The sequence below is a fragment of the Aulonocara stuartgranti genome (genome assembly GCF_965226115.1).
Source record: "Aulonocara stuartgranti genome assembly, chromosome: 11".
Lineage (NCBI taxonomy): Eukaryota > Metazoa > Chordata > Actinopteri > Cichliformes > Cichlidae > Aulonocara > Aulonocara stuartgranti.
In genome coordinates, this window is record NC_138947.1 from 2,181,000 (window position 1) to 2,207,739 (window position 26,740).

At 43.5% G+C, this 26,740-nt stretch overlaps 1 protein-coding gene across 1 annotated transcript; it reads left to right on the top strand.

Annotated features, from left to right (window-relative positions):
• Positions 1-1,149: 1,149 nt before the first annotated feature.
• thbs3a (thrombospondin 3a) lies at positions 1,150-25,135 on the top strand. Its single transcript, XM_082551692.1, has 23 exons — positions 1,150-1,874; positions 6,168-6,374; positions 10,502-10,755; positions 11,371-11,473; positions 11,636-11,662; positions 11,751-11,833; positions 12,980-13,031; positions 13,115-13,263; positions 13,703-13,840; positions 14,538-14,612; positions 15,238-15,390; positions 16,255-16,365; positions 16,520-16,627; positions 16,705-16,864; positions 17,084-17,202; positions 17,602-17,654; positions 18,794-18,975; positions 19,505-19,683; positions 19,970-20,018; positions 20,102-20,298; positions 20,465-20,637; positions 22,285-22,424; positions 23,899-25,135. The coding sequence occupies exons 1-23, from the start codon at positions 1,793-1,795 to the stop codon at positions 23,958-23,960; spliced, it is 2,856 nt and encodes a 951-aa protein (XP_082407818.1). The 5' UTR covers positions 1,150-1,792; the 3' UTR covers positions 23,961-25,135.
• The last annotated feature ends 1,605 nt before the right edge of the window (positions 25,136-26,740 follow it).

Here is a 26,740-nt window from a genome sequence, read left to right on the forward strand (position 1 = left end):
AGCCTGCCCATCTAAGACACGCCCACCCACCAACCAAACAATTTAGTTCAGACAGCTTAAAAAAGTAATTAGTAACTAATTACTGATTACTTCTTCAAAAAAGTAATCCAGTTGCTTTACTGATTACTTACATTTTTTGCTGATCAAAAGTAATTAGTTACTTAGTTACTTTTTAAAAACATGATACACAACCTGAATACGTAATAAAGCAACAGACCTTTCAGCCCAATTCTAATTTTTATGCCTAATCGTCATATAAAATTGAATCAAATGGAAAGCCTCTTTTTAAAACTTGTTTAATTACTTTTAAACTTTTAATTTTATGCATCAAGCAGAAAATAAATTATATTCAACAGTCTTTGACTTGAAGAAATTGTTTAACATTTAAACCTATTTCCTGCATATAAAATAAAATAATGTCATCATAACGCAGCTTGCTTACGGGAAAGTAACAGTAATCAAATTACTTTTTTTGCAATAGTAATCCCTTACATTACTTGTTACTTGAAAAAGTAATCAGATTACAGTAATGCATTACTGCCCATCGCTGGAGATCACACACAGACTTTAGACTGAGGTCTCAGCCTGTAAAGACGATCCCCCAACCGCCCCTCCCTGAGCCTGGTTCTGCTGGAGGTTTCTTCCTGTTAAAAGGGAGTTTTTCCTTCCCACTGTCGCCAAAGTGCTTTCTCACAGGGGGTCATACGATTGTTGGGTTTTTCTCTGTGTGTACTATTGTAGGGTCTTTATGTTACAATATAAAGAACCTTAAGCTGACTTGTGATTTGGCGCTGTATAAATATAATTGAATTAAATTGCAAATCACTGCAGTATCAGGCTAATAAAATCCGTATGGACACTGAAGTACAAACACGTGGGACGTATCGCACAGCATGCCATGTGTGTTTTTTCAGCTAGTTCCATTAGCCATCCAAAAGGATTCAACAGAGGTCCACTTCCTGAACTTCCGGACGTTTTTCTTCTAATTCTTCTTGTAAATTATTTTCTGAACTCACACAAGGACCCTGCACCCGGGGGTGTCACAGTCTGGCCCTGGACCCTCAGCTGGCCCCCTGCAGGACTGAATGAGGGTCCCAGAACACAAAGGTGGTACGGACATCAGAGCTCCTGGGAGGCAGCTCCTGACCTCTGACACCTGACCTCTGACCTGCTGTGATGGATGGAGGAGTGATCTGTTTACTGCCCTCACAGCTGCAGTCATCAGGCACTAAACTGATTCTCGACCCCTTATTCGCTGTTATGTAATCTGATCCGAGCTGCTTCTCTGTTTGTTATCCAAAAAAGTGAAGTGCAGATGTTTCACTTCAAGAAAAGAAAACTTTAACCTATGAAAAAAACTTCCTTTCTCTGTTTTTACTTTGTTGTTGTTTTTAAAGTTGAATTAATTTGATTTTCTTTTATTGTTATTGTTGCTCTCGGGTCGCGCGCACGACTTGAGCGCGCGCCAGCAGCAGTTTCCAGCTGTGCTCGTGAACCCGCCCGTCAGTTGCTCGGTTTGTCCTGCGGTGCTTCGGCTCCTCTCCTCACCGCTCACCGCTGCTGTTCGTCGGTGTGGATACAGCCTGCTCTCTCGGTCCTCTTGCTCCTTCCTCCTGGCTGAAACTGCCCCTGCTCCCCTCTCCGTCCTCCAGCTTCTCCGACCTTCTTTGGAGAGCTCCTCGGGTTCTCCTTCGGTTCCCCCAAGTCCAGCATCGCGTGGGACCTGCACGGGTTTCTGTACCTCCGGGATCTCCGGTTTAAAGTTTCCAGAGCCGGTTCTTTGAGGTCCAGCATGGGTTGGTGTGTCCCGGTTCTGCTGTCACTCATCGGCGCTCAGCTCGCTGCGGGAGTCCCGGACGGACCGGACGTCCAAGGTCAGAGAACCGAACCAACCTGCAGCTGATGCTGTAACTGAAACCGAGTAAAACGGGATGGGAAGTAGTTGTAATCCTCGAGTACTGCACTGAAGTACTGCTTTAGTACACTTCGTAGTGACACATTAACTATAGCTGCTGATTTTATTAACTCCGAGCACGTTACTAATATTGTTTCAACGCTACACGTTACCAGTTTTCATATTACAGTTTTAGCAAACTTAGCAAATACATTGAAAAATTGCTCTTTAATAAATGGTGTTTATTAATGTTAATACCAGGTTTGTGTTACTAATATTGCACGACCAGCTTTCAGGTTATGAGTTCATAGCAAACGGGTTTATTAATAACAAATAAATCATTACTGATACTGTTTTAGTGTTCGTCTTACGATTTTATGGAAAAAAGGTAAATGTGTTCTACATTTATATTAAATGTATTAATAAGCTTTTCATTATTACACCTTCTAACCAGGTGGTGTAAAATCTCCCTTTCTGTTCTTAAACCTATTAAAAACTAATCTATACTCATGAATTACTCAAATTAAAATGTTTTATTTCTTTAATAAAAGTTCTTGAGACTGTATCAGATATCAGTCGATCACCTGAAGTCAGAAATTTTAGTAAGGCAGTGAAAAGGTGATTATGGATGCACAACCTGGATATTTTAGTTTGGATTTCCAGTCCCGGAGACAGAGTGAGATGGTCTAAAACATCCCGAGGACGTGTTCGGCTCAGGATGCTGTTTCTGTGAAACAAAGTGTGCTGCTGAGGAAGTTTGAACAGCAGGTGGAAGCTGACGAAGGTCTCACCTCAGGCCTCACGTCCATGATGGAGCGTTTAGTTATCTGAATAATAGTCTGATAATAACATCAGTGCCTGCTAAAGACTCCAGTCCTGCTGAGTGCGTTATTAGTCCATTATAGTAATAAATAGTGATGCAGCCAGCTGGCAAAGGGAGCCAGCTAGCACTAGCTGATAACTGAATGAGGTCGTTTCTAAGTCACTAACACTGAACCTTTAAAATGTGGAGTCCAAAACCAGTGGATGATGTCATGGCAGCCATGTCCATCTTCTACATACAGTCTGTGGTCTTAGAGATCCAGATTTTTAATCATACCTAACTTTCCAAAGTCCTTTTTGGAATAATACAGAAAACATTAAAGAACACAAAAGGTGTCCATATTGCACATGCTGTGTAATCCACAGTGACAGCAGCTGCTGCTCACCGATGAATGTTACATAAAACACAGCAGCTGCATATTGGGGTGAATTGTAATGATTTTATTTTTTTGTGAGGACAGATTCACTCAGACTAAAGAGAAACACAGACACAGACACCAAATAAAAACCGAGCAAGGAGTTCAGGACTGAGGTGCGGACCTCTGCTGACTCTGGGCTGAGAGACCATCTTCACAGTGGCCTAATAAAGAGGAACAGATGTTATAGATCAGCAGGATCACTGCTCCTATTTTTCAAGTGTTTAAAACAATCTGATGAGAAGAAAGCTTCCTCAGTGTGTCAGCGCTTTCACTGCTTTCTTCCACTTTGGGATTGTTTATAGTAACTTTCTGGGTTTCCAACAACATTTTTTTTAATCTTTTCAATTTTATCTTCTGGAAAACAGCTGCAAGAGATTTGGACTAAAAGCGAGGACTTGAAAGGGGTTCCCCGTCTGCTAAGGATTCATTTTCTGTGACGTAAGCCCAGTGCAGACAGAGATCATCTTTAAATCTTTCATTTTATTAACAAATACTTTATTACCATTAAAACATGGAAAGCAGGGTTTTGGAGGCGAGGCAGAGATTCTGTTGCTTTTAAGAAACGACCAACAAACTATCAAAAAGAAACTACTCAGTCAAGTGATCTGAGAAAAGGTGTTTAACGTTTGCAGGAGTGACTTTATTTAGGACCAAGTGTTAAGTCTGCAGACTGAAAGGTGGGCGTGGCCACTGTGGGGTCGCCTGCTGGTTTCACGACTCTTCTGCGTTTTAAAGCCTCTGCACTGGGATCAGTTTTAGCGTCAGCTGTGTCTGCGTGATGCTCTGACCTGTTACTGTGTCTAACACTGAGCCACCTTTGTGAAACCAGTAAATTGAGCTTAAACTGGTTCCAGCCAGATGTTTATGGTCTGAGCCCCCTCCTGCGGGCTGCATGGAGCTGACTCCTCTTTCTGCAGAGGTTCAGGTGCTACACTAGTCTCCAGTTTGAAGATTGTTGGGGTTTGTTTTAAAACATCAGGAGTCATCTGTTATTATTGGACTAAGACATCCTGGCTGGTGTGAGGGTGGAGGGGCGGCAGGATTATCAGCTGTCTGTGTTGTTCTTCCTCTGTGGTGTTTGTGTTCAGCAGATGGACTGATCAGAAACTTCCTGAGTCGAGCTCACCAACGTAGCTTAGTTTCACAATAAAAACCTGGAAGCTGCACGTTGAAGTTTGCTGCGTCGGTTCATGTATCAGCAGGTAAAGTGAGTCACTGCTTTCAGCATAGCCGACAGCACCTCGCACACTGCTCTGCTCTGTGTGCTGATTAGTGTCAATCAAGGCAAGCCGGCCCTTGCCCTGATTGATCTCTATCTCGCCTTCTGTCATCAGACCGTAGCTGCTTGGAAAGAGCCGTTCTGCTGAGCAGCTTCACTTTTGTGTTCCTGCATTGGTGGTCCCTAATCGGTTTTGTATGCAGCTCACTCAGGGTAGAGATTTCTTAGGTACTCCTGAACCACGCCTATTCTGTGTAAGGATACGGGTTAACTTTTGTATTTTTATTTGTCACGAAAGAGCATTCATGGAGCACAGGTTCCATTTATCTTAGATCAGGCGAGGTTTTTTCTTTGAGTCAAGTATTAAAGAACAATATTCTTGCATCCTTTGCGATGTTCAGACAATATTTTAGCTCCCAGAGGAATCTCATCTATTTGTCTCGGTGACATTAAACCGCAGCAGCCGCTCTGACTCATGTGATCCTCGCCCAGAATTTTCTGGTGTGTTTGAAATCATCACTGTTAAATCCACAGTGGGAGGAGCAACAATTAGAGACACCCAGTGAGAACAAGAGGGGAGATGTAAACCACCTTCATGCGTCTGTACAAATCCAGCTGAGGTGCAGAAATGCATCTGTTGTCTCGTTTTGCAGTCTGAGCAGTTGAGTGATTGCAGGAAGTTTCAGATGTTAAAAAGGAAGCTTTAACTCAGTATTGTTGTGACTTGGAGTCTAATTTAAACGTGCAAAGGTCACAAGAAAGTCAGATATTAGCTGTTAGATGCTCAGATCCTCATATGATTCTAATAAAAAAAATGAAGAAGAAACCAATAAAGATGGTCTTTAAGGAAAATGGGGGCGACGGTGGGTCTCCTACATCTTTCTAAATGATTTCCATTTATCCTTCAGTTATGTCTGCTTTATTCTGGAGAGCGTCCTGAGGGCAGGAGCTGATCCCAGCTGGCTGGAGAGAGAGGCGGCATGTACCTTGGACAGCTCAGCAGGCGATCACAGAGTTTATGATTTTTAGTGTTGAACTTTCAGCCTTAGCATCAATCATTTCGAGGCAGTATCTGTTTCTACGTCACCACAGAACGTCTTAAAATATGCTGCCAGGCTTTGGCATCGACCTGACGCCGCCCGGCACTTTTCCAGATGTTAAAAGTGTGCTGATTGTATGTAAAGGTTCTGAAACTGAGACCAAAACCTAACGCGTTTCATGTTGTCGACGATCAAAACAAAAGAGACTTGCCAAACATCTGCCCTGGTGTTGAATGTAATAAAAAGAAAAAAGTTCTTCTATTTGACGACTTTCTCAACAAATCGAAAACATCTGGAAATGAGCGAATTCCCTCATCGCTTTATTTCTTAGTTTTGATGCCTGTTATAACCAGATGTTTTTATTGTGTCATTCTTTACTTATGGTTGTTGTTGTTGGTTATCTTTTTATACAAGTTACATTTCTGTGACATGTGGATTAATTAGTAGTGACGAGAAAGTAAAACAGGATTCTTCTCTGCATCTTTGCTAAGATAATCAGTACAGAGATATCTCTGCGATCACACGGTGGGTCTTTGTCCACAGCTGTCACTACAACATGATTTCTAATTTCCAGTTTGGCCGTTGATTGGCTGTTTGGGGCAGTGGTTCAATTCCTGTGTGAGTCCTTTGAGTGTCAGATTTGTCTCACGGTGTCTCTGATGAAATCTGAACAGGAGTCAAAAACCAGTTCAGCTTTTTTCTCTTTGAGGTTTCTGAGCTAACGGACTCTCGTGTTAACGAAACACTTGTGTGCACTCTTTCCTGCTCCTCAGTGATCGACGTGTTGGGTCTGCAGGACTCGAAGCAGAGCGTTGCAGCGGTGGAGAAGCTGTCTGGTGGTCTGAGCGCACTCAGTGACATCTACGTGGTGTCCACGTTCAGGCTGCCGGCAAAGCTCGGAGGAGTTCTGCTGGGCATCTACAGCAAGCAGGACAACAGGAAGTACCTGGAGGTCGCCATCATGGGGAAGATCAACAAAGGTTGGTGGACGTGTAGCAGCTCACCCTCATCTGACTCCAGCTCTGATCCAAACACCATCCAAATCCTCTTTATTTTAAACTCTGCTGGAAATCTTAAACTTTCCACAGATCCCAAAAGTGTCAGGATGGATTTTGTTGAAATGAAACAGCAGAGCTGTAAAAGCTTTCCATGAAAGCATGAAGGCTGTGGTTCGAATACTTCACTGAGAGGAAACACCTCACCAAGAGGGTCGACGTAGCAGGTTCAGGACAAGGAAAGAAAGGAAGGAAATGTGGCGTCTTTAGCTTAGCAGCTGGTCCACAGTGTTTCTGTGACATCTGACAGAAACGTTTTATTTTACCTTTGAACCCACGGGGCCCTGGAGAGTAACGCACCGTACCGTGGAGCAGTAAGGAGGTTCCACAGATCACTGAGGAATCCCGAGACTCTGTGGGGTTCTTCAGGAGGTGTGATGGTCACTGCAAAGGTTTTAGTTGTTGTTGAAGATGTTTCATTAAAATCATTCAGCTGATGATGATGATGGAGGAAGTAAAAACCGTTATGACAGGCTTGTTAGAGTTATTCACACCGTTTCCACCAATCATCCTGCACACTCCACTCACCAGAGAGACACTGAACAATCTGGGGACAAAAGCAGTCTTTAATATTCCACAGGTTAAACTACACTTTAATTTCCTGTGCTCCAGGGGTGGGGAACTCCAGGCCTCGGGGGCCGGTGTCCTGCAGGTTTTAGATGTGCCCTTGATCCAACACAGCTGATTTAAACGGCTAAATGACCTCCTCAACATGTCTTGAAGTCCTCCGGAGGCCTGGTAGTGAACTAATCATGTAATTCAGGTGTGTTGGCCCAGGGTGATATTAAAAGCTGCAGGACACCGGCTCTCGAGGCCTGGAGTTCCCCAGAGTCAGACTCTGACCTAAACAGCTCATCAGAAAGGGCACAGAGTTTTCCGTCACACTTGTTTGTTCATCTGTTTCTTCCACAGCATGTCTTTATCCTGTCTTCCTTCTCTCACACCAACCAATCACAGCAGATGGCCCCGCCCCTCCCTGAGCCTGGTTCTGCCGGAGGTTTCTTCCTGTTAAAAGGGAGTTTTTCCTTCCCACTGTCGCCAAAGTGCTGCTCACAGGGGGTCATATGATTGTTGGGTTTTCCCTGTATGTTATTGTAGGGTCTACCTTACAATATAAAGCACCTTGAGGCGACTTTGTGATCTGGCACTGTGTGAATAAAATTGAATTGAATGTATTGGAATTTCTGGTTCTGCACAGGCCGCTCTCTCAGGTTTCAGTTTGTGACATCAGTCTCTTGCACGCCCTCTTGTCTTTGCTATAGATGAAAATGTATATAACTTCAGGACTACGTCACCATCTACGTCCACTCGAGGTGCAGCGTCTCCTTCTTACCTGTCATAAAGGTTGAACAGCAGAAATTTCTCACAGATTGTCCACTGACAGTTAGACATGGAGGAAAAATCTGTTGTCAAAAAATCAAATATGAACCTATTGATACATTCTGATGTAGTTTTCCCACAAGTGGCAAATAAAATACATCAGCTGGTCCAGGAGCACATGGGCTGTAAAGATGCAGGCACTAAGATGTGACGTTTCCACTGAGTGACACATTTAACCTGCAGACTCCACGCATGTCTGCCACATCAAACACACAGCTGAGCCTGACAGACTGAAGATCTGTGGAAACTCTGAGTCCTGCAGAACTGAGACGGTGGCTGATTACAGAGCTGGTAATCACGCCGAGCTCAATGATGTTTAATGAAGCTGAAACTGAACACTGCGCTCTGATGGTTCAGCTCTGAATGACGTTCACGTGGCTCTGTGCTGGGCGGGTGCAGTCTGGTCTGATCAGCTGGTCTCCGCCGGGCCGGCACAGGAATCTGGTTCTGTTGTCGTTTTATAATCTTCTTCATCCTGATAATGACAGACTGCGAGTTCAGCCTGCAGCTGCTCTAACTACATGATTGCTGTAATCAGACTCCATGTTTCATAAACTACTCTGTGTTTGTGTTTTGGCTTAGGCCGACCTTTGACCTCGTGATTTAGCTGTCTCAAAATGCTTTAGTCTGAATATGATCCACACAAATTTTCCAGAGAGCCTCCTCGCCTTGAAAATAGGCCAATAATGGGACTATTTCCAGCAGCGGATGAATCTGCACTGGGTTCTCTGGTGACAGTAATTTATGTTGAACTGAGCGCAGCTCTGTGGGACAGAGAAATAAGATACAACTATAACTTTTATCTTTACGCCACCACAGTTATTTTATCCTGGTAGTTTTATTTTCTTGGTGCTTCTCATGTTTTTATTGGTCAGCAGAGCTCCTTCTTCCTGCTGCTGCGAGCTGCCAGCCATCCGCTCCTTCAGACTGTTTATTCTTTTTAATTTTTTCCGTTACGCTTCTTCCATTTTCTCATCCACGGAACCGTTGCCCTGATCGCCTACTTTCAAACAAAAGCATTTAGAAATTAGAGCATGGGCAGTTCCTGTCTTTATGAGTAAGCTGTGGATGATTTCCTCCTGTTGACCCTCATAAATAACTTTCTTATTTGTATCTTAGTAACACTTTCTGTGTAGAAGACAGATAGGAGTTAAAGACTGGATTAATATTTGCTCAGTACTGCAGTCTAATATCGATGAGTTCTATTTTTCTTTCATCAACATCTCTCAGGTTTGTTCTCATCTGCAGAGCTGTCCTCTATAACCTCCTGAGACCCGAACTCTCCCACAGCAGCATTTTTAATTTCTCTTTGATATTTGGGCTGATTGGGACCTGATGAATGTAAAAACAAAGAATTACCAGATTTTTACTTTATTAAGAGCCACATATGAGGATATTCATTTAAAATATTTGATAGAACAGTAGCAGGATAATGTTCTTGTAAGTGGATATCAGGCCCTTGTAGAGCAAAATTGAGTTTTTTGGTCTAAATAACCCAAAATGTGATGTCCAGGAGGTTAAAGCCCATTTGTGTAACTATTTCTAAATCCCGTTAGAATTGCAGCCACATAAGCTAGCGCAATAATTAATTTTTTTGCATATGAAACCGGAGGAGCGTACTTAAGCAACACGCATTCAGCTTGTCTCAGGTCACAGTTTCCTTCCAGAAATGTCTTTTTTTAAAAACCGCATAAAAAGCGCTGGAAACAACAAAAACATTATAATCGAGAAACACGCTTTGCCGAGCCGATCAACGTTGGAATAAACGTCAGCGCAAGCTATCGCACGACCGCCCTCACTTGCCAAAACCGGAAGTGATGTCATTTTTGCGGGAAACATAGTTTTTCCCTGCGGGGCCTTTCGAAGGTTTGCTGGTGTTTGTGAGTCATGTTGGCCTGTCTGTGTCATTTTGTTGGAGGCTCAGGACTTAAACTGCACTGTTGTTGGAAATAGTTTATTTTGATGCTTTTTTTTGCAAAATGTTCACAAATTATTTATTTTCATTTTTCCTGCAGTTTATAAAAATTGGTGCATCTCAAAAATGTAAAGACACTCAAAATAAATTTCCAGTGTTTGGAAAATATTTCATGCAACTAAATATAAACCTACTTTATTGCACTTTGTTTTGTAATTTATGTAGTTACTATGGACTTAATGCAAACATATTATTAACATCTGGGATATAATGGCTGTATTGACATATAGCAACTCAAAATGCTGCCACAAATGGCACTACAGCAGGTAATATATGAAAATAAAATCTGGCCGACTTGGTTCTCTGACATGTGACAGAAAATGCCGCTTAACACTAAACCTTCATGATACTTCTATATCATTATTGTGTCTAATTATAGGTGTTGTTGCAATGACTTAATACTGCCACTGTTAGATCAAACTGCAAATTACAAGGTGGTCATCTATAATCTCTAACCAGCGGCTCTGCGTTATCTTAATATAAACCCTATAAAAACAGAGCTATGCTTTATATGTAAGTCTATAAAATACCTGATGCCGTGTTTGTGATCATGATGCATTTAAACCAAACGTCAAACTGTTCATTTTTTTCTCCTCTTCTTCTACTCCATCTGTTTCTGCTCCAACTGCGACTTCTCTCTCCTCTCCTTTCTTTTACTATCTTTTGTTCTACCGTCCATGTTCTTCTGGTTCTTCAGTCCTGGTTCGTTACGTCAAAGCTGACGGGAAGGTCCACACCGTGAACATGCAGAACGCTAACCTGGCTGATGGACGGACTCACTCCATCATCCTGAGAGTCGGTGGCCTGCAGCGTAACAACATCAACATGGAGCTGTATGTTGACTGCCGACTGGCTGACTCCAGCCAGGGCCTGCCGCCGCTGGTTCCCCTGCCCAGAGAGGTGGAGATGGTGGAGATTAGACACGGGCAGAAGACTTACGCCCGACTCCAGGTTGGAGCAGCAGAAAATTAACGATCTGTTCAGTGATTAAGGAAATATTATGAGTGTTTTTGAAATAGAAGGATGTGTCAGGGGTAACTGCTGGTTGGACTAAACTGGATTTTTGAAGACACTGCTTCAGGCTGTGGAAATACAGATGAGACTTTTACTGTGAAGTAGAAGAACAGGGTTTAAATTACCTGACGAGCAGCCAGTTTGCTGAAAAAGCAGGAGGTAATTATTTGTGAAAGAGGGGGTGAAAAATGAGTCGCATAAACTCTGGATTAAAATCACTAAGTGGGGCAGGTAATATTAAAATCACTCCACCTCCCTCAGAGAAATAAATCCCATCTGAAAGGGCCTTTGTGCATGAGCCAGCACGGGGACGAGCACAGAGGAGAGTGAATAAAGCAGTGATGGGCAGCACCGCCAGTGGAACATTCGTCAGTGTCTGCACTTCACATGAGGAAAAAACCCAATTAAAGGGCGTGCTAATTACAGCCCTCTGCCAGTTTAACTGCGTCTGAGCTTCAACGTGAGAGTGAGGAACACATTTTGATAAATGAAGGGAACGGTTCCCTCACAGTTCTTGCTCTGTTCCACACTTTCTCTTCTTCTTTGTTTCAGGGGGCTTTGGTGTCCCTCATGATGGCTTTAGGGGGCAGCGTTGCTAAAGCTGGATCTCTGACTGACTGCCCGTTCCAAGGAGACTCGTCATCCTATAACTCAGGTCAGCTCACTGAGATCTCACTCAGTGTGGCTCTCTGCACTCAGACCTTCAGAGAGAGCTGGTTTCTCCTGCAGCTTTACACTCCAGCTGATCATTTTCTAACTGTAATCAATTATACCCTGTGTGACATTAATAAACAGTGATGAATTCTTTCTCTTCCAGTGAGCGGCGAGGTGAACTCCATCCTGGGTGAGATTTCCTTTTTTTATGCAAATAATCAAAACCAATAATCACATTTGAGCTGATTTCTGATCACTGACTATACGTTTCCTGTCAGGTGACCACACCAAGGCTCTGATTGGCCAGCTCATTATCTTTAATCAGATCCTGGGAGAGCTGCGACAGGACATCAGAGAACAGGTGAGGCAGACAGACAGGTGAGAAAAAGTCTTCTGTTGGTAGACTTTCATGTTTCAGGGAGTACATCCATCCATCCGTCCGTCCGTCCGTCCATCTGTCCATCCATCCATCCGTCCGTCCATCCATCCATCCATCCATCCATCCATCCATCTGTCCGTCCATCCATCCATCCATCCATCCATCTGTCCATCCGTCCATCCATCCATCCATCCATCCAACCATCTGTCCGTCCATCCATCCATCTGTCCGTCCATCCGTCCATCCATCCATCCATCCATCCATCCATCCATCCATCCATCTGTCCGTCCATCCATCCATCCATCCATCCATCCATCCATCCATCCATCCATCCATCCATCCAACCATCTGTCCGTCCATCCATCCATCTGTCCGTCCATCCATCCATCCATCCATCCATCCAACCAACCATCTGTCCGTCCATCCACCCATCCATCCATCCAACCATCTGTCCGTCCATCCATCCATCTGTCCGTCCATCCATCCATCCATCCATCCATCTGTCCGTCCATCCATCCATCCAACCATCTGTCCGTCCATCCATCCATCCATCCATCCATCCAACCATCTGTCCGTCCATCCATCCATCCATCCATCCATCTGTCCGTCCATCCATCCAACCATCTGTCCGTCCATCCATCCATCTGTCCGTCCATCCATCCATCCATCCATCCATCCATCCATCCATCCATCCATCCATCCAACCATCTGTCCGTCCATCCACCCATCCATCCATCCAACCATCTGTCAATCCATCCATCCATACAACCATCTGTCCGTCCATCCATCCATCTTTACATCCATGATCAACTAATTTATCCCATGCGCAGCCAGTACACAGTGGATTAAAACAATGTCAAATAACAAACTAAAAACTTGCAATACAACCAAATTTCCACTGTGTGACATATCCCTGATCTCAGTTTGCAGTCACTACCCAGAGCTCATAACCACAGGTGAGGGTTGGGATGTAGCTCAACCAGTAAACTGAGGACCTTTCTTTTATGCTCAGCTCTCAGTTCACCAAGAGTGAGATGTATAAATTTAAATACACACAAATACAGTGAGGTAAAGGGAGAGAAGTGGCATAACCTGAAAAGCTTATTGGTGTGTTGTCATGGTCCGCAGGTGAAGGAGATGTCTCTGATCAGGAACACCATCCTGGAGTGTCAGGTTTGCGGTGAGATGGCGGTGCTCTTTGTCCTCCTCGTAGTTTGAGTTTGAAATGCGAGGAAGCTCTGACTCTCAGCGTCTCTGTCGCAGGTTTCCATGAGCCTCGTTCCCGCTGCTTTCCTAACCCTTGTCACAAAGGCGTGTCCTGCATGGAGAGTCTGCACTACCCTGGATACACCTGTGGTCCCTGTCCACCTGGAACCACTGGCAATGGGACACACTGCAGGGACATTGATGAGGTAACAATGCAACTACACTTCAACAGACAACAATGCCAGTACTGCACATTGGGGGTGTGCTCGGCCTATTTCCAGCTCTGTGTTTTTATTCTCAGACCGTACTGTTTTAACTCCTCCTTCTTTGAATCAAATCTTTTCTGATTGGCTGCCCTTCACAAACAGCAGGCAGGTGGTTGAAGCGGGCCATAGATGACCATATTAGGGATATCCTCACTTACTGACATCATACAGATGTAGGAGTAGAAAAAATGAATCCTTGGCTTTTGGCTTTCGCATAAACTGACCTCATTATTTGAACATTGATCACTGGAATAGTACATACATAATACGGAAAAGAAGGAAAAGAAGAAGCTGTCACTTTAGAAAAAGCTAACTACACACGGTATATGTTTGTAAAGCCAGATGTGTGTTTCAGTAACACCCGTCTTCTCTGTCTTAGTGCGATGTGCAGCCATGTTTCTCTCCCCAAGCCTGTGTGAACACAGCTGGGGGGTTCAGCTGTCAGCCATGTCCTCCAGGCCTGTGGGGGGCGCCACTGTCAGGAACTGGACTGGACTACGCTAAGACGCACAAACAGGTCAGGCAATAGACTGCACTTATTTTTAATTTTCCACTGGCACTCAGTTTAACTCTTTTTTTTTAACTTCAACTCTGGATTTATTTCTCTGTCCCGGGGTCACTCTCTCTCTCTCTTACACACACACACACACACACACACACTCTCTCACACACACACACACACACACACAAAGGTGTGCTTGTTTTCTCTCTTTCACTGTACCTTTATGGGTGGATACAGTTTTGTGTCAGCATGTCTGCTGTATCCAGACTTCACACTGTTTTACAGCCCGAGCGCTGGATGTGTTTATAAAAGGAAAATGCAGCTGGAAACAATTAAAAATAACTTTTGGAGAAAAGAATAAACGGAAACAATAGAAAAAAATAGAAAGTTTGAGTACATATGGCAAAATTCACTGTAAATGACCACTGTGTGCGTACTCATATCTATCTATCTCTCTCTATATATATATATATATATATATATATATATATATAAATATAGAGAGAGAGAGAGAGAGAGAGCATTTTTGTAGTTTTTTAAACTTGTTTTTAACAAGTACATCAGGTGTCCCTGTAAATGAGCCCCGACAGTGAGCAGCACTCTGGCCGTGCTTCACATAAGTGGAAAAACAGTTCGACCTGTGCTTTTCCTGCACGATGAGCCAACGTGTCTGCAGAGAAAAGTGTTCTGAAAACCTGAATCTGTTTCTCAGGACTGTGTGGACATTGATGAATGTGTTGATCTACCTGACGCCTGCGTGCCAAACTCTGTGTGCGTCAACACTGTGGTGAGTTCACATCTCTGTTCTCTTCACACAGATAAAAATTCCTGTGATGTCTTTGCCGAGAACATAAATTTACTTGCACGTTGTTCTCTTCAGCCCCTTTTCCATTAGTACCTATTCGGATGGACTTGCCACAGTTTTCCATAGTCATAGTACCTGGTACCAGCTAATAAATTAGTACCTGCTCAACCGGAGTTGAGGTGACATCATCAGACTGTGTGCAATTGGCTGCTTAGTGGCGTCACTCGATGAGTCATGAGAGCGTCTCGTTCAGGAAAATCAAAACTGCCATTTTTGAAACCCGACAACGAGAGAAGCAGCTACAGAAACAATGCCGTGTTCCCGATTTTGACGAAAAGCCGCAGACCGAGCAGCAGGTATATTGTTAACTGGATGTTGCATACTAATTTTGTCACGGGATGCTCTGCCATGTTGCTATGACGATGACCACACACATCAGGTGGTACTCGATTGTAATGGAAAACCAGTCGATCCGAGTCGAGCAGTGGCAAGCCGTGGCGACTCGATCCGAGTAGCTACTACTGGAAAAGGGGCTTTAGCTGAGAAACAGCGCCCTCTGGTGGAGATCCAGCTGTAACTGCTACGTCATATTTCTCTCTCTCCTCAGGGCTCGTACAAATGTGGAGGCTGTAAACCTGGTTTTCTCGGTAACCAAACATCAGGATGCTTCCCTAGGAAGTCCTGTGCTGCACTGACCTTTAACCCCTGTGACATCAACGCCCACTGTGCCATGGAGAGGAACGGAGAGGTTGCCTGCAGGGTGAGGACATCAGACCTGATTGTTTCGAGTTTATGTAACTGTCATGTAACGATCCATGTTTCCACACAAATTACCTTTATGAACATGATGCTCCTCTGAGGAGCAATGACACCAAACCTAAAAAACTTCCAAACAGTCGACTACATCTGCATTGTTTACTACTAACTGTCATCACGCTTCACAGCTCACTGAGCTCAGCTCAATGTAAACTAATCCACACCGCCCTCTAGTGGCATTTTGGAGTAGTGCTTTATGAAAAGTGACCAGAAAAAATGAAAACCAACACATATATACGTGACGTTTCTTTGGGTTTAGTGTTTTTAATTTGGTCAAACTTGTTCAATGGTGGATCTTTTTTTGATACTGTGTTTTAATACCGCTTCGTCTTAAATATTCCTCTGTCAATACGACATAGATTACAAAATTATGGATATAACGAGTTAAAACAAACCCACTCATGATTAGGGTTGAAAATAAAAACTAATGAAAAATGCAGAAGCGTTAATTAACCTTTTTGATTTAGTTAAACAGAAAGAAAAGCTTCGGTTTTATGATAGCACCGATAAGGTCGTATTGCCTCAAGTCTGTCCTGAGCTGTCACAAAGTTCTCAACATTTAGAGCATATAATCATCCTCCTGGTGCACACATTGTCAGTAAATGAGGCGGTGGTTCATCTGAAGTTGGAAAAGGTCAGACAAACCATTAACAGCTAATAAAGTACGGTGGACGTCCACCGTAATGTTGTCTTTACAATAAGAAGTTTTACGCCTTTGTACTTAGTTTTTCAGATATATTTGCAGTTTCATGTAAACAGACCAGAGAATCACCTGGATGATCCTGTTTTGTCACGTGTGTGTTTCCAGTGTAATGTGGGCTGGGCCGGCAACGGGAACACGTGCGGTATGGACACGGACATTGACGGGTATCCCGACCGCTCTCTGCCCTGCATGGACAACGACAAACACTGCAAACAGGTCAGACATATGACACTATCACTGTATCGTGTCACATGCGATCAGCTGTTGTTGACTGATAATAGGTCATTTGATTAATTTAGTAATTAAACTCTAAAAAGTAATTTGGACTGTGATGTATGTGTGTGTGTTACCTGCTGTCTTTGTCCACCAGGACAACTGTGTGTTCACACCAAACTCTGGCCAAGAGGACGCCGATAACGACGGGATCGGAGACCAGTGTGATGAGGACGCTGACGGGGACGGCATCAAAAACGTGGAGGTTAGAGACCGCGAATGCGTCTGTCAGTGGCTGTCGTGGCTGTGATGTGGTCATGTGACATGTCCTCTGGCCTTCAGGATAACTGTCGTTTGGTTCCTAACAAAGACCAGCAGAACTCGGACAGCGACTCATTCGGAGATGCCTGTGATAACTGTCCCAACGTCCCCAACAGCGACCAGAAAGACACAGACAACAACGGACAGGGAGACGCCTGCGACCAGGATATCGACGGAGACGGTTAGAAACCGCCATCAGACCTCGCAGGAGACACGTGACTCTATATTGCCCTCTAGAGACAAAGAACAGGAACTACAAGAGCTGTGAAGCAAATTAAGCTCTAGAAGTTTGTCTTTAAGGCTGTTTATTTACAAAAACATGCAAACTGGTGAAGCCACAGTGCTGCATGAATGTCATTTATAACCATTAAACAAGACTGGTGAATGGCTTTGTGTCCAGGTATTCCCAACGTTCTGGATAACTGTCCAAAGGTACCGAACCCGATGCAGACAGACAGAGACAGAGATGGAGTCGGAGACGCCTGCGACAGCTGTCCTGAGCTCAGCAACCCAATGCAGGTACAAACACTCAGGCCCTGTGGCACGCTACGTTTTATTGGACATAAATAATCACACATGGAATTTAAATTTGTTTTAATAAAAATCGCAAACAAAAAACACTAAATGTTAATGCTGAGAAATGTTTTGAAAAGTATTTGCGTATTGCATCTTTGTTGTTGTTGTGACTTTTTTAGTTGTGAGAAAGTCAAAAGAATTAAAAGGTCACACCAACAACTCACAACTGAGGCGGCTGATGAATAACAGCTCGATGTAAAAACAGCATTTCTGTGCGTTTCAGCAGTAAACAGAGACAGTGTAACACGGTGTGCACAAATAACTCAGTAACAACTGTTTTGTGTTTGTAACTAGCAATAGCAGAAAGGTCAGAGGTTACAGTCTGTCTTCTTTCTTCTTCAGACTGATGTAGACAACGACCTGGTCGGAGACGTTTGCGACACCAACCTGGACACGTATGTTTGGAAAACACACACACACGCACGCACGCACGCACGCACGCACACACGCACACACACACACACACACACACACACACACAAAACCCCCTTCAGCTATCTTAGTGAGGACCTTCATTGACATAATGGTTTCCCTAGCCCCTTACCTTAACCCTAACCATTAAAAATGAATGCCTAACCCTTACTCTAAACCTAACCATAACCTAATTGTAACCCTGACACTAAAACCTCATTTTGAGCCTCAAAAACGCCTTCAAACTTGTGAGGACCGGTGAGTGTGTCCTCACAAGTATAGTAGAATGCAGATTTCAGTCCTCACAAAGATAGCTAGACAGGAACACACACACACACACACACACAGATCTATTTTAGTTTTCTATTTTTTGATGCCATAAAACATTTAAAAATGCGATGAAAATTAAAAAATGATGTAAACTTGTTTTCTAGTTGCAGTTGAGTTTTCATGGGATCCATTCAATGTTATTTTATTTATTCAGCGCCAAATCACAACAACAGTCGCCTCAAGGCGCTTTATATTGTACAGTAGACCGTACAATAATACATACAGAGAAAAACCCAACAATTATATGACCCCCTATGAGCAGCACTTTGGTGACAGTGGGAAGGAAAAACTCCCTTTTAACAGGAAGAAACCTCCGACAGAACCAGGCTCAGGGAGGGGCGGGGCCATCTGCTCAGGGAGGGGGCTTTATATTGTAAGGTAAATGAAATTGGGAATAAATGGGATTACTTTGGATCTAAATTACACTGTAGATTAAAAAATGAAAATGTCTTTGTTTGAAGTGATTTCATTTTTATTTTCAATTAGTTTCAATTCCTGTCAAACAGGCTGTTTCTGATAAATGTAAGTATGTTTTATTAACATACATTTAAGGGTAGGAATACAGTATATCAGTCTTATGTCTTATGACAGCCTCGAGCTACAAGCCAGCTGTGTCACTAAAATTGGCCACACCTCTAATTAGAAGAAAATATTGAAGTCTATGGAGACTGACTCACTTTCATAGCCAGGCTTTAGTGGGCACACAGTTCCATGTTTAAAAATGGACAGTAATTCTAAAAACAGAAACCTGCTCATTAAAGGCGAAACACGGTCGCTTATTTAACATCTGTAGGGACGGCGACGGTCACCAGGACAGCAGAGACAACTGTCCAGACATCCCCAACAGCTCCCAGCTGGACTCCGATAACGACGGCCTGGGAGATGACTGCGACCACGACGATGACAACGACGGCATCCTCGATGACTACGACAACTGCAGACTGATCGTTAACCCCAATCAGAAAGACTCAGATGGTAACAATCATATAAAAGCCCACAAAGGCTAAACAACCAGAACCTGCTGCTGTGTACCATCCATTTATTCTTTTTTAAAGAGCAGAAAATATGATAGAAAATTAGACTCGGGTTAGTTACAATTAACCTCTTGAAGTTTACATATTCTGTGTGATTATTACTTTTATATTCTTACTGAATAGTTTATTATAAAATGTATACTTTTAGTTTCCAAGGATTTTAACATCCTGGTTACATATCGGTGTAGTAATGTCTGCATTCAGATGTGGCCCAAGTTCCCTGATGCGTTTACCACAAGTCTTTTGTTGGAGCTACATTCATGTTGTTTTGTTGTATTTGCCATCAAAGTGTTTCTAATGTTGGTATTACCCTCAGTGAATTTTGAATGTACAGGTCAACAGTAGCAAAGCTGTGAACTGTGTTTTTCTGGCAGTAAATAGAACTGTGTCGTCTGCACAGAGAAGTAACTTTATTCATAGAAATCCTGCGAAGGTCTAGATTTAAACCGCTCCATCGTGTCCGTCTGCAGTGAACGGTATCGGAGATGTCTGTGAGAACGACTTTGATAACGACGCTGTGATGGATTTGTTCGATGTGTGCCCGGAGAGTGCCGAGGTCACTCTGACAGACTTCAGAGCCTATCAGACTGTCATCCTGGACCCGGAGGGTGACGCACAGATTGACCCCAACTGGGTGGTGCTGAATCAGGTAACTTTGGTAGTCTTATGTGAATATGGCTGGTTATCAAGTACAACTGTTTCTCCACCTGTTCTTTACTAGAAAATGTGTATAATCGCTTGTCCATTGGTGTTAAACAGTCGGTAAAAGCATTAACAAGAAGATGTAACTGATACTAACGTTTCTTTCTGGTGGACTGGAAGCACAACAAGGGTGCCTATTTTGCTCATTTCCAGCACCAGCTGGACTCTACTACCATATTTGTCTCAGGCTATAAACAATAACTGCCTGTGTGATCTCGATGCTCTTTCATCAGGGTATGGAGATTGTCCAGACGATGAACAGCGATCCTGGTTTAGCCGTAGGTACGAGTTCCACTTTAAAGTGGAGAATTCACAGCTGTCCTCTGGTCCTCGAGCAGATCATCACCTCCTCCGTTTGTCTGCAGGCTACACGGCATTTAATGGCGTTGACTTCGAGGGAACGTTCCACGTCAACACGGTTACGGACGACGACTACGCTGGCTTCATCTTTGGCTACCAGGATTCATCCAGCTTCTATGTGGTGATGTGGAAACAGACAGAGCAGGCTTACTGGCAATCCATACCTTTCAGAGCCATGGCCCAGCCCGCACTGCAGCTCAAGGTTTCTACTCTCTTCTACTGTCCTTTAATGCACATTTAATCAGCAGAAACCAGTATTGCATCATGTGTTGGCAGGTTGTAATGCCTGCTGGTCATTCTTGAAGAGTTCAGTTGTCTCATTCAGGACGTTGCACCCCCTGAACTTTCTCCCTGTGTTCATCCTGCAGGCGGTAAAGTCTCGGACCGGACCAGGTGAGTTCCTGAGGAATGCCTTGTGGCACACGGGAGATACATCTGGAGAGGTGAAGCTGCTCTGGAAGGACCCGCGAAACACCGGCTGGATGGACAAAACGTCCTACCGCTGGCAGCTCAGCCACCGACCGCAGGTGGGATACATCAGGTGAGAGCACAGGCAGACCCTCAGGGAGGTCTGACTAAAGTATCTTAAATACTGCAGTGTGACAGTATCCTGTACTACACTCTTATTTGGATGTACTCCATAGCACATGCAGAGTGCAGGACTGGAACTTGAGTACTATGTAGTACTCTCGCTCTGTGGTTTTAACTCTGTTTTTTAGTGTAGTACTAAAGCCTGCAGTATATATTCTGCTGTAGTAAAGATATGAATAATCTGTAGAACAAATACTGCAGTAGCCTCGATATACTCTGTTGTACTCACACCTTGCAGCTTTGTTAAAAGATCTTCACTTGTGCAGATACTACAGTACTCTGTAACAGTGAGTACTCATGTTGTAGCACAAATTTATTATATATACTAAGTGCAGATACTGCAGTACTCTGTAGTACTCCCTCAGCCTGCAGCTGTGTCCCTCACGCTCATCTATTTTCTGTCTCTTTCTTTCTTTTCTCTTTACTGCATTCTTCACCCTCTGAAACTTCTTTGTGGCTTCGGGGCCCCCCGGTACTCCATTGTACTCGTCTCCATGACGACCAAAGCCCTGGCAAGAATCCACCTCCGAGGCCATTGATATGCAGATCATACGGAGAGACGGCGACACACTGAAAAACTTTATCCCGTAAAATATCTACTGTACCCACTCGAAGTGCTAAATCAGTCGTTGATAAGACCTCGAGTCACGTTACCGAAAAGTGAGCCTGACGCAGATCGACTCAAAGTTACACTCTTCCTCCGTGCTGTTTTATTTCTGTAATACATTTGTATATATTAGATTGATTGATATTAAATGTTACAGTGTTGCAACGCTCACTGAAGGATAAATGATCGGATTCTGGTTCTTCCAGTGAGTGTCACGATTCTCAAAACGTTTACGTTTTTGGAAATGGCAGCAGATTAAAAAAAGGTCTGGATTCACATTCTTCAGCCGGTCAGGAGGAGAAAGAGAAAAGCAAAGAAATAAAGGCAGCGAGGCAGGAGGAGGAGGTTTTCAGAAAGTCTCTTCAGAGAGTCGTTAAAGAGAGAGAGTCCCAGGTTGTTCGCACTCTGTCTTTGCATTTTTCAGCTCAGTACTTCAGAGCTGCTGCTGAGACTTTCTGTGCAGTTTGGACATGTGACTGAAAATAAAGAGTGCAGAAATGAAGGTTTTACCTCCAATCTGTTTGCATCGTTTCATTAAAACTTAGTACGTCTGATGATTTGTCCAAATGTGGCACAAATATTCAGAAAATGAGAAAAAAACCGTTTACTTATTTATTACAGACATTATGTGAAAATTAGGTTTTCATCCTACTTCATACACTCTATCCACGTAATTCCCAGTCCGATCTATTATTTATCCCAAGCAATGTTTGGTTTCTAACAGGCTTGTATTTCAAGCTTGGGTTCGGGTTCTGCCTCGGAGTGTTCCAGAGTTCATGTTTATCTTTAGGAAACTTCTGTCTCCAAACATCACAGCAGTTATCTTCTGGAGTGTTTGCATTTTCATCTCTGAAGCTGCTGGATTTACAATCCTTACCGATCATTTACCCGAGAATCATTTATTTGCTCGCCTGATGCCTGATGCTAGTATTCATCCATAGGAATGATTGGCTTCTAACCTGGAGCATCGCCGTGTTCCTGTGGTTTTAGGGTAAAGCTGTTTGAAGGGACCCGCGTGGTGGCAGACTCTGGCGTTGTGGTCGACACCACCATGAGAGGAGGACGGCTCGGTGTCTTCTGCTTCTCCCAGGAAAACATCATCTGGTCCAACCTGCGCTACAGATGCAATGGTAGGACCGCCGACCCTGCTTGGCATTATTTTGTCGTTTTATTTGTTTCTGGGGAGTCCTGGAATATTTTTGATAAGCCTTTTACGGTGCTAATATGTCACTGCCGTGTTGAAGTGGACGATTGTGTTACCAGTGACACCAATTCACCTTCAGACTTTTCAGTTTTTCCCGAACATACAAGAAGTTCTTAAAACAAGCCCATAAAATCCCAAAACCTTGCCTGATTTAAATACCACTGATCCAAGATCATCTTCTCGCATGGCTGGATGACTTCCTGGAAGCTCGTTCTGACCACAAACATGCAAACACCAGCTTCTGTCCTGAAGGGATCCTAGCGTTGTTTCAAGGATCATCACGACTGATGAGAGCTGGATCTGCAGCTGCCACCAAGCAGTTTTCAGCTCAAGAGTCCACAGTTCCCAAGTACAGAGGCACCTTGTCAGGAACCTGGTGAGGACTGACCCAAGAGTTTGATGATTCATGGAGTTGTGAAAATCTGTGAAATGTGAACACTTTTTATTTCCCTGCTGTTACACCAACTTAGTCTTTGCTCACCACTTGGAGCTGTTGTCCCATTTGGCTCGTTGTGACTTCATCCACAAAGTGAACACTTGTTAAAGGATCACTGTTTTGACGCACAGGTCCAGCGCATATCACAGTTACACCAGTACAAGTGCAGTGCACCTCTGTACTGGCCCAGAGGAAGGAAGATGATCTTGAATGGGAGATTGGCTAATCTGTAGTGAGGCAGGGTTTTTACTTTTGGCCGTAAAAGGCTGATGAATGTTGTCGTCTCCCTGCTGATGTCTACTGAAAATCTCAGTCACCTCGACCTCAAGGTTGGGGGTCAGGTTTTCTGAAAAGCTTGTAAATGTGATAATTGAGGAGGAACCAGTATTTTGGAATTTTAGAAGCTTTTTTGAACTTTTAAAAATATTATTAATCTAAACAATCCTCCTGCTATCATTTTTACCCCTCGGCCGTAAAAGGCTGACTGAATACTGTCAGCACTCCTTGGATCTACAGAAAGGGTGCACATCCTAGTTGGTAAATACGATAACTAGAGAACGAGTCAACGTAGGATTTTCAAATTGTTACCATGCATCTACTAGTCCAGAGGTCAAGTTTTCTGAAAGGTTTGTGAACACACTGATAACTCCATAAAGATGTCTTTAAGATTTTCAAATTGATGCCATAGTTTCATCTACAAGCAGGCTGGTGTTTGTTCCTGAAATGAAATACTCAGAGGAAAGGCCCAAAATTATGCACAATTAGAAGCTCACATGCATTAATATTTAATAACCCATCGTCCTTCCTATTCATTTTACCTCTCATGTCTGCAGAACTAAAAAAAATCCCAATGAGATCAGGGCTTAAAGACTTGTGTCCACTTTTCAGTCGGTATCTGCAGGAAGTACAACCTGCTGACTCTGACAACTGATGAACTTTCTGCTCATTTCCTTCTTTATTCCAGACACGGTGCCTGAAGACTTCCAGACTCATCGTAAACAAGTTCTGATGCACATTCAGGTCTGAGAGCTGCAGAGGGACTGTTAACACAACCCCACACACACCATTAAAACGAGTACACACACAGCTTCTCTGAACCCACTTTAACTGTAGTCTGAACGCCAGCTGAGAAAGTCCAGTCTGAATGAGTGTGTTTATGTGTGTGTCACGAATGAAGCGAAGGAGAGAAAGCAACCAAAGAGCGAACAGTCTGGGGGAAGCACCTGAACGCATCATCGGGGTCCTTCTACGTGACGTTTGAGTGTCTCGGTTTTTTAATATAAACATGGAAACATACGACAGAAACTAAAGAGAAGAAGAATAGGTCCACGTTAACATTTAGTGTATGATAGTAATGATATGTACCTTTTTTTAACTGTAGGAGAAGCTGCGCATCTCAGTCTGTCTCATTAATAACCGGAGCGAAATGGAGAACGAGTTCGAACCAAAATGTGTCAGTATGCACGTCACGTACACGTGACATCACTAAACCTTTGGAGGGTTTATCTTGAATTTCTTTGGAAGCCAAAGTCACAACTGCCGCTAAAATCACATTAGCGCCCTCACGGTGGTTCTAGGACTTTTCCATCTGCAGCTGAAGCTAAGTAAGAGTGAAGAACAGCAGCTTCACTCCGTGAATATTCCTGTTTCATTTTTCTCGTGAGCCTGCATCCTCGATCATCTCCTGTCCAGTTTGCTGTGAAGCTCTAGCGAACGAAATAATCCAGATTTGCTTCTTTTATATCTGAACAGCGATGCAGCGTGAAAGCTTGTTGCTTCATCTCGATGACATGTCGGCGCGCTCGTCGTGTTCCCCCAGACTCTCCTCTCTCTGCTTGTTACTGATCTGGGTTTATTTCGCGTTCATGTTCATCACCGATGTTTAAATCAGACAAAGACGTATAAATCAGCATCCTGACAGCCAGAAACACACACACAGACTTCATTTCCAAAACAGTGTGCGTCCTCTTAAACAAAGAAGAAGGAACAAAGATTTCTGAATTATTTTTGGACCTTTTTAAAAAAATCAGATTGTGTCAGTTTAACTGAGCAGCAAACACAAACCTCTCGTGCTGAGACCTGATAAGCTAACGTTACAGAGAAGTCTGATTCAAACAAAAAGTGAAATGTATGTTTTGTGTTTCTTCAAATGTAATGTAATATGTTTGTTGAAATAAACCCAACCATGACTTTTCCTACAATCCTGGTTTCACGTTTCATGATTTCTTAGCAGAGGCGCTCAGACTGATGCACCTGCTGCTGCACGTTTTGCATCTTTGCATCTGCCTGCAGCGCTGCCCTGCGCACAGAGATCAGCGCATGCACATGCGTTTGCACATGAAGCAAATCGCTCCTTAAACTATTCAGCTGTCACAATTATCAACCACACAGACGATTCAAAAGGCTACTTCTGTTTGAAATGACCAATTCGTTTTTATTTAGAGAGAAAGATATTATCACACACGTGTTATGGTTGACAGATGATGACAAAAAAAAGTAAATAATTCAATCACACGTACGAGCTAACTGAAGCACTGACGAGCAGCTTTCTTCTTGCTGTCAGTGTTTCTGCATTGGAGGACGCGTAAGAAGCCACGAGCAGAAAGCAGATGTTCATAGGCTGCGTTCACACTGCAGGTCTTGATGCTCAATTCAGATTTTTTGATCAAATCCGATATTTTTGTCTGCTCGTTCACACTACAAATAAAATGCGACAGCAAACGCGCTCTAGTGTGAACGCTCAAAGCGGCCGCATGCGCAAAAGAAGACGTCACACACAACGCGCTCTGTTTAGACCCAGAGCAAACAGTATGTTTGACTGATGGCCTTAATATAAAGACTTCGGACTTTACGTTTCCCAATTTTTGCTTTAAGTTATTTTGTTATTTACATAATGATGTAAATAACCTAATAATGATCCTTATTGCTGTTTGAGAGGAGCGCTGCTTCAAAGGATAGCTGCAGATTTCTGTCAGAATCTGCAGATTATACAGAACAAATAAAATGTTCACGTTTCTCCAACGTTGTCTTACCAGCAGTTTCACCGGATGGACAGGAAGCGTTCGCGATGTCTTCTCCGGCGCTGATAATTGGCGTCTGTCTTGTGTCAGTGACGTAAAAGACGGATTTAATGCGACATGACCATCAAGCAGCAGTCGCTTTCTGAAACATCGGATATGTATCGGATTCAGGACCACATACGAAAGTGGCAGATCGGATTTGAAAATATCGGATTTGTGCCGTTCACACTGTCATAGCATGATCGGATAGATGGTCGCAGAGGGTCAGAAAAATCGGATTGATGCGCTTTCGCCTGCAGTGTGAACGCAGCCTTAGTGGCATCACTGAAGGCGCCTCTGGTGCCATGTTTTGCTAAAAAGAAATGTATGGACTGCAAAATGTATTTAGGAACAGGTGTGTGAAAAAGAGGCGTTAAAAGAATCAGCCTTTGTTTTCCCAACAAGCTGTTTGATATCACAGCGACGCAAGTGCAGCCTCGTCTCTGCCGCACAGCTTTGCTGTCACTCTGATGACGTAAAGGCAGCGTCACTCTGATGACGTGAAAGCTGTCTGCGTCTCCAAACAAGCTAAACACTTTGCTCAGGCTAAATATCCACCACGTCTCATCGTTGCTCTTAAGCTTTGGGAGCTATTTCAGTCAGGCGGCCTCATCACTGGAAATGAAACGATGAAAGCTTTTTGTTTAAGCTTTTAAACTTCGTAACAACGTGGAGGACAAAACTGTGGGTTAGCTCGTGATTTGTAATCTACCTCGTCTCTGAGCTCCAGCGCTGCTTTTGCTCTCT

Coding starts and splice junctions, on each gene's coding strand:
- thbs3a (XM_082551692.1), top strand. CDS start 1,793: ATGGGTTGGTGTGTCCCGGTTCTGCTGTCACTCATCGGCGCTCAGCTC. Junction 1,875..6,167: donor GGACGGACCGGACGTCCAAG/GTCAGAGAACCG, acceptor CCTGCTCCTCAG/TGATCGACGTGTTGGGTCTG. Junction 6,375..10,501: donor CATGGGGAAGATCAACAAAG/GTTGGTGGACGT, acceptor CTGGTTCTTCAG/TCCTGGTTCGTTACGTCAAA.